Source organism: Acanthopagrus latus, chromosome 19 (assembly GCF_904848185.1).
Source record: "Acanthopagrus latus isolate v.2019 chromosome 19, fAcaLat1.1, whole genome shotgun sequence".
Lineage (NCBI taxonomy): Eukaryota > Metazoa > Chordata > Actinopteri > Spariformes > Sparidae > Acanthopagrus > Acanthopagrus latus.
In genome coordinates, this window is record NC_051057.1 from 37,824 (window position 1) to 51,704 (window position 13,881).

Here is a 13,881-nt window from a genome sequence, read left to right on the forward strand (position 1 = left end):
AGCTTCAGTCAATAGTGTTGTGTGAATATTAGCTTCAACACTCCAACACACATGCTGGCAGTCGAGAGGGGAGTCCATGAAACTGTGGGGATCCGGCCCTTAAACTACTGGCTTGGAGGCTGAAACCAAGCAGCTCTCAGACAACTTACATCCGCACTCAGTCATCATTCACTGAGCCAAAGACACTTGCAGCCACCCCACTTAACACACTCACATTCAAGCAACAGAGAGATCAGAGAAAGGGTTAGTTAATATGTTAATATGACCTAGGGGTGCTCAAATACAAATCTTAGAGGGCCACAATGTCTCTTCAGGGAAATGTCTCTTCGAAATTCCTATGCTTCGTCTCATAATGCCGTTTCAAATTGGAAATCTTCATCACAGCTATAGTCTCCTGGCATATTAAGCACATGGGTGCTGGTTGGAGGGAGAATGAATGCAAGTGAAGCAGTGAAGTTGGTCCTACAGCCAGCAAAATGTAAACATGCGAACTGCTCCAAAAACGAAAGTGAAAGTTAGAAATTGCACTTGCAGCAGCTGTCTGTGTGTCGTTGGCATGGAGACAGGTGCTGGTATATACGTATCGACTCAACCAAAACACTTGGTGAAGGAATGATCGTTCGGGGGCCACAAATAGGAGGCCGGCGGGCAGCCCAGGGGCTGCCTATTGAGGACCACTGACCTACAGTGTCATGACCCCGATCATTTTCAAGCAACACTAAAACAACAAGAAAGAAGATGCATTAACCTATTGGTTTGCCAACGTTACCACTGTAGTGAATTACTTTTTAGTATTTATAATTAATAATGAAGTAATCATCAAAAGAATGGCACTTATTAAACATTCAACTTGAACTTTGCTACAGCTGCAAGTATGATAATATCTGCAAAGTTTATTGCCTGTTTTCTGTCTGCTGGGAAGAAGAAACTCCTGTAAATGACTTAAGAAATAAATAAATAATCCAGACCCTTTCTTATCCCACAATAAAAAACAAAGATGTAGAATTACAATTTTTGTTGCATAAATCCCAAAATGTAGATGGGGATGTAGAACATCTAGTATGACTGCTTGCGGCTCTGTCCTGCAATGTCGAAGGCTGGGCTGCCGGTGATCCTGTGAGAGAGTATAGTGGAGAAGGAGAGGGTCTTGGGGAAGGGTTACAAGAACTTGAGACAAACAGGAGAGAAATGATTAGGCTTGCCTATACAGATTTCACAGGTGAATGAATCAAGGTGACAGAGGTGGTTGAGTTAATGAGGCACAGGTGGTTAGGTTGATGAGACACAGGTTTTGTTGTGAATGATAAAGCTATATTCTTGTGGTGCTGTACATTTAAACACAGGATCCAGGAAGCTGTTCCAAATGTTTAGCAATGATACATCCACAATCTGGCATTTCCTGAATCAACACAGGATTATCTTGGATATATCAGCTCTTCCTTTGTTTTGCCTAGAGTGGTTTCTAGTGAAACAGAGGAGAATTCAGGCCCAAAGTCTCTCATTGGCATATATAATTTTGAGAGGAGCTGTGCAGGCAGGAGTGGGAATCTGTGCTGGGGATGCAGGTGGGTCGGATTTAGATTTAGAGTGACACATTAAGAGCTAATTGTCTACTGTGAATATAAAAAGTGTAAAAGCTCTGGATTAAGTTATTTCTCATGCTGTCCCCCATAAAATTACAGTCGGTCAAAAACAAGTCCTACACAATAATATGGTTACTTACAAAAGAAAATATAAATGAACAACAGTGCCTTTGTGATAAGTGAAACGGTTTCTTCTGACTAATCCTGATTTTGGTAGCTTCATTGGTAGCAATGTTAGAAACAGAAATGAGCAGTGAGCCATGATTAATCCTCCAATGAGCCACATTGTTTGCTGCTCAATATAAACATGTATTTGTTCTCATGTCAACATAATTCTTGAGATGGATGGTCTTCAAAGCCAGGAGCATATTAACATATGAATGCCTTATTTGCATGCATAGCCTGTGAAGAACACCTGTTTTTTTCTGTCACCTACCCTCCCTCTTTTGTTGTCTCTGATTTAATCTAACTCATTATTATCCATAAATGACACCCAAATTAACTGTGTTGAATTAATTTCAGAATACAGGAAAGTTGGTACTGAATGTGTAAAAATGTGTCATATGAAAAGATTTAGCAAAAGAAGCCAAAGTAGAAAACAGGTAGTTTACATCTGCCAGTTTTATAGCTGCAGTGACATATATCATAAATAGAGCTGAAAGTAAATTAATAATTTAAAAGGTTGTTTTCTACATAATGTGGTGCATAGAAACTGCATGCTACTTCTCCATTTAGAGTTTTGACCCTGGGGACAGTAAACAAACATGTTCCACACTGTCTGAGAGGTCTATCTGGTTCATGGTGCAGAAGCAAATCAGAAATTGACTTTGGCCATTCAAAACATTCAGTGCTGTAGAAACCAGTAGAAATATTTTTAGTCGAATCTTTGACAGACAGAAAGCCGGTGAAAAGACCTGAAAACTGTGCTCAAACGGCCCACTATCCTGATCTGAACGAAAAACAGTAATAGTGCTGTTGGTAAGATAGTTGATTTTTGAGTCTCATTCCCTACTTGTCACCGCACCAACAATCCCAAAACTCAAAGAGCTCAGGAGGTATAAGTAAAGTGTTATCAACAAAACACATTAAAGGGATATTCCGGTGTAAATTTAATCCATGTTCTAACACACCTTGACACCGAGTATATTTTTACCCATTCATCCAATTATAAATTTTACTTTGGAATAAACTAAATGAATTGCTGTAATTCTGTTACACGCAATTTTTAAAATTTTTCTCAAGTTAAATTTCTGATTCAGTACAAAGTTTTTTTTTGTTAATTATACCATAATCAATACATTTTATTTAGTCACAAGCCAAAGTATTACTTACTTACATATCCAATTATATTTTTTGCCTTTTTAAAGAGCATATTGCAGGTTAGACCCCCCCTCATATTAATGTTTAGAAAAATAATGTAGGATTTTTTTTTATTAAAAATATATTTTTACATGCCGTATTTAGGCTTTGGTGGCCGTTTTTATGATAAAATGTTACTTCCGCATTTGAAAATGTTTGGGAGAGCGGTCGATTTTGAACGATAGCAAAACAATGGATTCTGGTGCCGGCTCTGACCACGAGGAAACTTTAAATGTGTACAATTACACATACGACGGACCACATCCATATAACTACGAGCCCGTTGTGCAACACAGAGAGCAGAGAGAGATTGGGGGACGAATTAATGGCCAGAGGAAAGAGATAGAGCTGTGGTGCCAGGAAAATCAGTGGAGAGTAGGGCAGGTGTCTTGGTGAGAGACCGGTGTTAGCTTAGACGCATATGAATGCTGTGCTCACATAACAATATCGTACACATTACAATCATGCATCAGTCAATAAAAACTAGCATTGGTTATCTAATATAGCCCTGAGTATTGACACTTACAGTACCAATAACAGAAACTAAAGAGCTTGTTTACGTCCTGTCTCATACTCGTTAGTTGCGCTTTAACTTACCGTCCGCGATAAAGAGTGAGAAAAGGGCGAGATAAACACTGTCCTGACACACCTTTTATTTGATAGGTGCTTGTGTGGGAAGTGCGACTCCATGTCCACAGCCAAGGAGAGTATGTGCTGCAGGGAGGTAGATGCCTACTGGGCCTTAGTGGACACCGTCGACCCCAGGATAGAACTGCAGTGCTTCACACAGCACCCAGGGTTTGAGGCGTGCTGCCTCAATCCCTATGTGCTGCAGATAGCCTACATGCACTACAGACAGGAGCATGGACCTTTCCAGGCCAGCAGACACGAGTAGGTTTAAGGCAGAAATAATTTATTACTCTGAGTTCTTTCACTTATTCAGTCTTCTTAACACTATATGTATGTCTGTGTGTAATAGTTTTATAAATAATGGTAAACGGTGCAGTATATTGAAAGCCACCATCACTTTATATGACTTATTAAGTATGAAGTAGAATGAGCATCTTCCTTGCAGTATTTACAAACACTGAAAATGTTTATAATTCACACAGTATATACACACAGACACATGCATTTAAGAAGTACAAGTGGCTTATATGTATGACATTATTGTCATTTAGTACAAAATGTGTAACAGAACAAAAGTTCATATGGCTCAACACAGAATTTTAAATGTATAAAATTATTATATATATATATATATATATATATATATATATATATATATATATACATACATACATACATACATACATACATACACACAATTACAATTAAATGCAAAAATAATAATAATAGTAATAATAATAATAATAATAATAATAATAATAATAATAATAATAATAATAATAATAATAATAATCAGTACTACCCGTGTCACAGTTTTCGATGCCATAGTAATTTTTTGTCCCTATCCCCAGGCAATATCGATACACTGCATACAGGCAGATTGTACGCTGGGCCAATGGCATTCTTGGCAGGCACATCAGAAAGCCTCTACCTGCTTGTGTTGTGTCTGCCATTAGAAAGCAGTTTCCAGAGGAAGGAGGAGATTATAAAGGGTTTGAATGGCCTCATTTGGGTGGAAATTAATAATAAAAAACAAATCACAATTACCAAGTGTCTCTCTGAAAATGTGTCCAAAATTGTAGATCATTTACACATGTGGACAAAATTGGTCCTGTTGAAGAGAAACCTACAATTGTCACTGAAATAACTTGAAACTGACAAAGGGGACAAACAATCCATTAAAAAAATGTGGAAATTAATAATGAAAGTGACCTGGGCAAAAATGATGGTACCCCTAGCCTAATCTGAACTTTATATTTTGTTGCACAACCTTTTGAGCCAACAACTTTGGCCAATAAATTTCTGTAACTCTTCTAAGGAGTCTACAGGTGACTTCTGCACCTGTAGACTCCTCATGAGCAAACTGCTCCAGCTGATTCACGTTCAAGGGCTCCTTCTCCCGACTGTATGTTCCAGCTCCTTCCACAGATGTTCAACATGATTTAGATCAGGGCTCATAGAAGAAGCTACTTCAGAACAGTCCAGTGTTTTATTCGCAGCCATTCCTGGGTGTTTGTAGCTGCTGTGTGTTTTGGGTCATTACCCTGTTGGACGACCCCTGACCTGTGACCTACACTGGTCTTTGTGACACTGGGCAACACATTTAGCTTCTGAATGACTTGATAGTCCTGAGAGTTCATTGAATCCTGCACAGATTCAAGACACTGTGTACCAGGTGCAGCAAAGCAGAATCAAAACATAGCTGAGCCTGATCCATGTTTCACAGTAGGTACAGTGTTCTTGTATGTTTCATTTTGCATCTGTGTACAAAGAGCTGATGTGACTTAAAAAAAAGCTTCAGTTTTGGTTCAAAAAGTTTCAGCAAAGACCAAAGAACATTCTCACAGAAAGTCTGTGGACAGATGAGACAAAGCTGGAGATACAAATATAAATACATACAACATACACAGCAGCTACAAACACCCGAGAATGGCTGAGAATAAAACACTGGACTGTTCTGAAGTAGCTTACTATTAACTTACGTACTAACCCACCCTACAGGTGCAGAAGTCTGACTAAGAGTTAGAGAAATCACATGACTGCAGTGATTGGCTCAAAAGGTTGTGCAGCAAAATATAAATTAAGATTTTAAGAAGTTAAGGGTAACATCATTTTTTCTGTTGTTTGTTTTTTAAATATTTCTGTTGAAACAAAATTCAAAAGCAATGTCTGATTTTTTTCGTTTGTATCTCAAGCAGATCTGCATTTGATGGTTAAAGCTGCATGCAGCAGCAGTTTGAGACTGCTAACAAACATACATTTCATAAATTATATTCATAAATAAAGTTGAAATTTGGCACATTCTGTACAACACAACATTGCAACTTTTATGCAGATGTGCCAAATACATAAAAAATATATAGAAAGTCATATTGTGTGTGTATATTGAGTATGCAAGCCTCTGTGGGGGCATCAACGTTTTGTATTAAATCGTGAATGCTGTTCAAGGTACACACCAACAGCCTCATCCTTGTTGATTCTCTGTAGGGATCTGCAAAGGGGCGCAGGTGCAGAGGAGGACAGAACTGTGCTGTGCTCTCGTAGAGCCTGTGGTGACCTGGAGTATTCGACTCTCAGAGACTCCATGAGGGCTGATGCAGATGCTGGGGGAAGGATGAAAAAATTTAGATCACATTCACTCACTTATGGACTTACACAATTATGTTTAGAAACTGACTGAAATGGAAAAACCATATGATGGTTTTTCCTTGACAGGGCCAACTACCCAGCCACCTTGGCGAAACCATGGGTAGCTAACCGCATAACACACCTCACCATCACTGGTTTGAGCAACTTCACGTCTTTGCATAAGACAAGTTCTATTAAAACAAAACAAACAAACAAAAAAAAACATTGCTAAAATTAGCTAGCGTTAGCTAACGTTAGCTAGCGTTGCCCGCTTATTTGCTTGGCAGTTGAAAACTAGCTGCACTCCTCTACAACAACCTATACAAGTCACATTGCTTCTCATGAATTAAATCATTATGTTGAATAAGTAGGTAGTTAACAAATGTTAGAAACAAGACTTACAGTACGCAGTTCACGTTTACGCCATGCTGAGTCTCTACCTGATCCATGACCGTGTCGCCCGCCGGCGGCAGTACCAGCAGCTACTGCTGACAGCGGTCCGGATGAAGCTGTGGGAACCGAAGGCTGGTTCCAACAGGTCGCTTGGATGATAATCCTCCGGTCTGAAGTGAGCACCACACACGACCCGTCTCTTCAGCTGCACAAAACGGACCCAGGCACGGAAGATAGCACCATTTTTTTTCCTGTTAGGAAACCGATGGACTCGGTGTCCTGACAGGCTGGAGTTTGTGCAACCTCCACAAACGCAATAATTTTCCATGTTGATAGAAATTAACGCAATCCAAAACTACTGACAACACACTGATTCACTACAACACAACCGCTCTGATTGATAACGTACCTACTCCCACACTGAGCTATGGCAGCTGCTTGCATATAACTCCCTCTCGTTATGTAATATGACGCGATGTTGGAAAAAAAATAAATAAATAAATTTGGCGCTTTACTCAAAACTGTCACTTTTCAGTTAAATATCTCCCCTAACGTCTTGAATAGCATTTTAAATCCTCAATCAACTTTTCAAAAGGTATTTTTTGGACCAGATTACACATGCATTTTGTAAAATAAATAAATAAATAAATAAATAAAATAACCTGCAATATGATCTTTAAAGACTGATATATCACCATAAACACAATTTCATTCCCTGTAATATAGGACTAGAATTCACTGAACTGATAAACAAAACTCACCACCCGAGAAGCCGCCTTATTGTTGGGAAGCCCTGCGAGTCGATTACCGAGTGCAGTTGAGTCCCGCAGTCATGATATTCACAAAGCTGCGGAACTCTACAGCACTCGTTTATCGACTCACGGGGCTTCCCCACAACGAACCTGCAGCTGGAGAGTTGAGATTTGTTTGTCTTGTCCGACAAAGCCGGCAACGATATTGAATGTTTGATGCCTTGAAATATGTGCTTGGGCCCTATTTGTAATGTTGCTTAAGTTCGGTGCTGTTCTGAGCATCATTTGTGGCTTTTTGATGGCGATTTATACTTGGATCCATTTACAGCAGTGTATTGTTGTTGTGCGGTAATTTCTGAGGATGCTAAAACTACGTAAACTAGCTGTCCGCAAACTTCATCTCTCAAAGGGGGTCGTACTCGGTGTCAAGGTATGTTAGAACATGGATCAAACTTACACCGGAATATCCCTTTAAAAGTATCCAAAATACAAAAAACACTTTGGAAACAAAGAGCAGCTGTGGTGGTGGTGCTGTCTGCGGATTTAAAAAAATAAAATATACTAAACTTATTCCAACATTTTATCACTAACGACAAGGAAGGATGGATGATTTATTTCAACACATGAAATAGAAATATAAAAATATCAGAATACAGGCAGCAAATGAACAATAAATATAATAATCTTGGCATGAATCTACTTATTGCCTGATTGTTTCAATAAAGTAAAGTAAAACATTACACAATAAAAAAAATGTATATTGGTATTGTATTTTATTGTTCAGTACCTCAGGAAGACTAAATGAATAAATCCCTGGCCTTAAATGAGGAGACTCAAAGAGGCCATATTATACTAATTTTCTAGTTCATACATTCATTTTGTGTTGTGCCCACTAAATGCTTAAATGTAAAAAATAAACAATGCATTGTAGCGCATTGCTAAAAGCAGTTATCACTTAAGATATCAGACAGTTTAATGGTTTGATGTCTTTACTGACCAAAGTGAATTATAATAGGCCAATGATGGTGGCATTAAATGTGGTGTCTAACTACTCTAATTACACCACCATAGTAAGAGCAGATTGCATGGTATTATAATATTTATTTATTATAAGAAACAGTACCTAAGTATAGTATTACTGTTTCTTTACCGACTAACAAAAAAGTACTGTTTTTAGTTTTTTGTCTTATTTGATACAAAATTGGGTTGTTACATCATATTAGCAAAATAATGTGTAACTCCTATTTTTACTTCTTAGGTAGGGATTATCAAATAAAATCTGTAATCTGTTTCAAAGAAGTGTGATGCTGCACACTGCTCAAGGGCTGCTAGGGGAAAGCCAGGAGGAGCTTCATTTGGTTGGTTGCCACTAACTGGAGCTGGCTAGCTACAGCAATAGAGCAAAAGAAGATGAAGTAGTAGAATTGCTTTAGAAATCTGGTTTGGGGGAAATTTCCTTTTTTGCTTGAAAAGTTTTCATATTTTCCATGATTTGGACATAGTTTTGAAAGGTAACTGTTGTTCTTCCATTCTTGCTCTTACCTCTCTATAGTACTCTTTGGATGATTTGGAGGAGATGATGCTGTGTCTGCAGCAATTTTTCTCTGTGCTCTGCAACATGGAGGAGCAGCTCTCTGAAGACCAGGCTGCAGTTTACAGTGTTCTCTCTAACCAGGACAGGTATACACACTTAAGTTTATAACACTCTGTTTAGACCAAAACTTGTACAGGCTGTAGCTTCCACTTTGTGTCAATATTAAGGTTAATAAATGCTGACACCAGTTTACACCCAACATCAGAACCTTGTGCTTAAAGCTGCAGTCCGGTGTTTTGAGAAAAAGTGGACTTAGCCAGAATATTTGAATGATACAGCTCCCAGGTCCCTCCTCCCTCTCTGCTGCTGCAGCCCTGCCTTCAAAGCCCCTCCCCACAGAGGAGCCTGCTGTGCATGAGCAGGCTTGTAAACATGGTAACAGAAGATGCCAGATAACCAAGATGTTTAATGTTTAAATGAATGTCACTGAGGAACTTGACTAGCGCAGTCTCAGGGCTGTGATGCCGTTGAAAGTTATTGTTCAGCTCTTGGAAAAACACACCTGCTGTACATGGCAATGCGGCACTGACCGCTTGTCTAATTTTCTGAGCTTTGTCAGTGAAGAAGGATGAAAATTCATCACAGGCCCTGGTAGATAGCTGATCAGAGCTGATCTTTAGCCTGGTGATAATGTCTGAGAAGAAGGACTGCCTTGACTTCTTCAGTTCAGAAATAAAAATGTGAAGTCTCTCTTTATAAATGTCAAAATGAACCTGGAGATTGGTTTTTTGCTACCTGCGCTCAGCTTTTCAACAATTTGACCAGCATTTGCATTCCTCCAATGAGAATTTTTCTTACCAGAGTCCACCTTCACTTTAGTGAGTGCAATTGCATCTAAAACATTTGTCATTTTAGAACTGAAATGATATACAAATCAAGTGTAGCAGTGGGATGGGGGCTGGGCCGTGATAGAGTTTTAGGGGATTTGGGATTTGGACGTGGTGTGAGTTTGAGTCCAGTATTGACAAGCTTTTTCATCTTGTCCGTGAAATCCGCGGGAGGGGGGTTACTGGAGAGTGCAGAGAGTTGGGTGGGGTTCGGGTTGGTGGAGAGTGGAAGTTCCCTCTTGTTGAGACTGGAGTGCACTTTTTTTTGGGGGGGGGGGGGGCGAAGATGGCGGTGGTGAAGTCTCCTCCTCTCAGCACAGCTGTCTTCTCTGTTCAAAGCTTATCTCAGGCAGTAGTAGTTCTCCTCCCGAGTACTGTCTTTACAGTTGCTGTGGTTTGAAGGAGGAACTGTTGTGTGGTGCACTGAGTAAAACATGTTGGAGCTTGACTTTGACTACCTGACTTATTAAAGCTAGGGTCTACAATCCTGGAGAGCTAGCAAGAGAGCTAGCAAGATTTGAAAGTGGCACTTCCTCTAAACTTGAACGCGCATCTGACAGTGGGACCCAGCAGGAAGAAGGAGATGATGGAGCACAACGTAGCAGTTCAGCTGAATTTAGCATGGAGCAGACAGGACGTCAAGTGCTGAAATAACAAATAACATCCGGTTACTTTTCAAAATAAAACACTCTGCGTTGACACCAGCACACAAATCTCAAAAAAGAGACAAACACAAGCTCTTCTGCTGATCCATCAGTCAGGAAAACTTTGTGTTGTTGTTTTTAATAACACTGACCTATAGCTGTGGTCAAGAGTGATTATGTGATTATCGCGGGAACTCCTCGGCCCCATACTGTGCCATGGTGGACTCAAACTGCAATCAGTGGGAATTGCCGGAAGGCAGAGCAAAACCGGATCGGAGCCACAAGGCAGGGGACCACAACCAGTGGAAATTGGGCCGACTCATTAGCCATTCTCATGGCTAAGAACAACACTCAAAGAAGCTAACATTAGCATTGGGCTAATACGAGCTACAAACGCAGCCAAGTTAGCAAACCTCACATATTTCATGAAAATAACAAATCCCCTGAAACAAAACAAATCATTACCTGTCCAACAAAAAGAGAGCAACCTCTGCATCACTTTTCAGGCCCTTCACATGCCCTAGTTGTCTCCACCACTCAAATGCTGCACCAATGTCGACTCATGTAGACTTCTTTCTTTATCCAGAGCCTTTTTCGTGGCAGCCTTTTCTGCCTCAAGCTTTCTTTTCCTTGCCATTTTAGCGGGGTAAGCTGTTACAAGTAACGCTGGCTGCATTTTCTTTAACCCTTGTAACCAATGAACCCCTTCTCCTGCAACTCCATATTTCTGTGGAGGAGAGTGCTGAATAAAATAGAGTACTTTGGTTCTTCTTACTGCAAAAGCTGTGTCCCTCCTACACGGCAACATCATCCACAATCAGCATTTGAGGCCTAGTCATTAATTCTCTCTGTTGCCCTTTACTTCTAGAGTTTGTCCCATATTTTTTGTGGTTTTGACTGTTGTTTTTCAGGTTGTGGAATGGAGAACTTGCGTGGTATTGTGAATGTGGAGCAAATCTTTTCTTTGGGTGTATTTTTGTAATTTGGGTGGATTTGCTCTTACTCTCTGTTTTCGCTGCCATCCACAGCAACCCTCCTTGGTACGTGGGGTTGAGGAGGCACTCATAATTTAAGATCTTGCCGCATGAGTGGCAGCCTGTTACAGCAGCTCACGCTAGCCCTTGAGCTTTTTCCTCTTTTTATATTTCTTTCTTTTTAAATGTTTTTAATTACATCCCTTGGAGCTCCCTGTCTGGGCAGTATGGAGACCAGAGTTGCTTTTTCGCTCTGGTCTTATTACTGCTTTTTCACTGTTTTCGGCTGTGTTCAAGTGGCCCAATGTCCGAGCTGAGAGGAGGAGGCGCATTCACCTGCATTCCCCTTGCAGACACCATACAATGGTGACAGTCACCCACCTCCCCCACCTGACACTCAGCCCCCTGCTCCAATCTGTCCCTCTCCATTATCCAAGTGAGAAGCAAACTGAGGAATATGAAGGCAAAGGGTACAGACGGGATCAGCTCCAGGCTCCTTAAGTCCTGTGCAGACTAGCTGTGCAGGATTGTGGAGTACCTCTTCAACATGAGCCTGAAGCTGCGAAGAGAAAACAGTCAGTTTCTTTAAAATTAAAGAATAAGGGGACACGGAACATGTAAGACGTGTGCTCCAGTGCTCCGAGGCTAAGTGACCTATGTAACTAATTTTTGGCAGAATATTTGATTGTGTAGTTATTTTATTTCATCAGTGACAGTTTATTGAGTACTTGAGTGAAGAATGGCTTCGGGTGGACAGCATAAAAACGGACGCGAAAGGCAGGAAGCCACCTTCACCTGCCGAAGATGCTAATGCTAATGCTGTTGATGCTAGCTCGCTACAGGAGATGAAATGTATCAGGGATGACATATGCTGTAAAATCGACTCACTCTCCACCGAACTGAGATCTGAGATTGCTACAGTACGAGCTGAACTGAAAAGTGCAATAGCACCATTGCAACAGAAAGTTGATAATCATGATAGCACCATTAGAGAGTTGGAGCATGCTGCATCAAGTCAGAGTGACCACCTGAGTGAATTGGACAACATTGTTCAGTCTCTGAGAACTCAAGTTGATCAGCTGAATGCTAAGTACGAGGACCTAAAGGGACGTTCAGGAAGAAATAATATTCGGCTGATTGGAATATTAGAAGACGTGGAGGGTCCGAATCCGACCGAATTTATCTCTGGCCTTCTGCAGGACATTCTGGGTCTTGACCAAAACCTGTCCTGGACAGAGCTCACCGTTGTTTGCGCGAGAAGCCCAGCAAAGACAAACCTCCCAGACCGTTCATCATTCACCTACACTACTACCAAGATCGGGACCGGATTCTTCGCAGGGCTGAAGAGGCTTCCCCCCCTGAGCTACCGGGAGAGGAGCGTCTCAATCTTCCCTGACTACACAACTACTGTGGCCAAGAAACATGCACAGTTCGGGGATGCAAAGCGTCTCCTTCGTCCTATCAAAGGAGTGAAGTTTAGACTGTTATTCCCAGCCCTGCTGAAAATTACGCTACCTGATGGCACACTACACAAATTCGAAGACCCTTCTGCAGCGGTGGATTTCGTCAAGACCATTACACCCACCACTGAACCGGTTATGGACCCCTGATGGTGAGCCAGTGGTAATATTGCGTACTTTGGACTTAATCGTTAAGCTTGAACATCCTTGTCCTCTTTTTTAAAATTTATTTTTTACATTTTTTTTCCAAATAACATGGCCATAGGCTCTCCCGTAATTTTCCTGGTTTTAGAAACGATCCTCTAGCATACATTTTGAGCTGATGTTATATTATTTGTATTTGCCATAGCTTAATTATAGTTCACTTGAGTGAGGTCACTAGTCTCTAGCACGTTGACGGCTCTCCTGAATGAGCGACGGTGCTACTTCGGATTGTTCGTCATTGTTAAAGGGGATTATGCACACGTCCGGTTCAGTGGACGCTTTAGCAAGGGATGAATGTATTTTGTGTTTTTTTCCTAATTTGATGTTGTATGTTTCTATTGAACGTTGTGCCTGCCTGCATATCTTTTTATTTTTTGTAATAATGTCTCACAGTGGCCTAATTGATGTAACTCAGTGTTTACAATCTTATTATCACACAGTGACCGATGCCACAGTCTCATAGGAATACGTTGAATTTTGTCAGTTGGAATTGTAGGGGACTAAATGCACCAGTTAAACGTACCAAGTTCTGGGTCATATTCGTAAGTTAGGGGCACACATAATTTATTTACAAGAGACTCATTTAAAAGTGACAGACCACACTAGGCTGAGAAAGAATCGGATAGGTCAAATATATCATTCAACATTTCAGGCCAAGGCTAGGGGTACGGCTATCCTCATACATAAATCAGTCCCCTTCATTTGCTCCAGTGTCCTAGCAGACCCAAATGGGAGATATATTATTGTCACTGGGAAAATTCATAATATACCTCTTATTCTCGCAAACATTTATGCGCCAAATTGGGATGACTGCAATTTTTTTAGAACTTTAT

General features: G+C 40.6%; 1 protein-coding gene across 1 annotated transcript in view; it reads left to right on the forward strand.

The window, feature by feature from the left end:
• LOC119008869 overlaps positions 1-13,881 on the forward strand; it is a 33,749-nt gene that overhangs the window by 1,922 nt on the left and 17,946 nt on the right. The window contains exon 2 of the mRNA XM_037079577.1: positions 8,898-9,025. Coding sequence (XP_036935472.1) covers positions 8,898-9,025 — 128 coding nt within the window. The remainder of the gene's footprint in view (positions 1-8,897; positions 9,026-13,881) is intronic.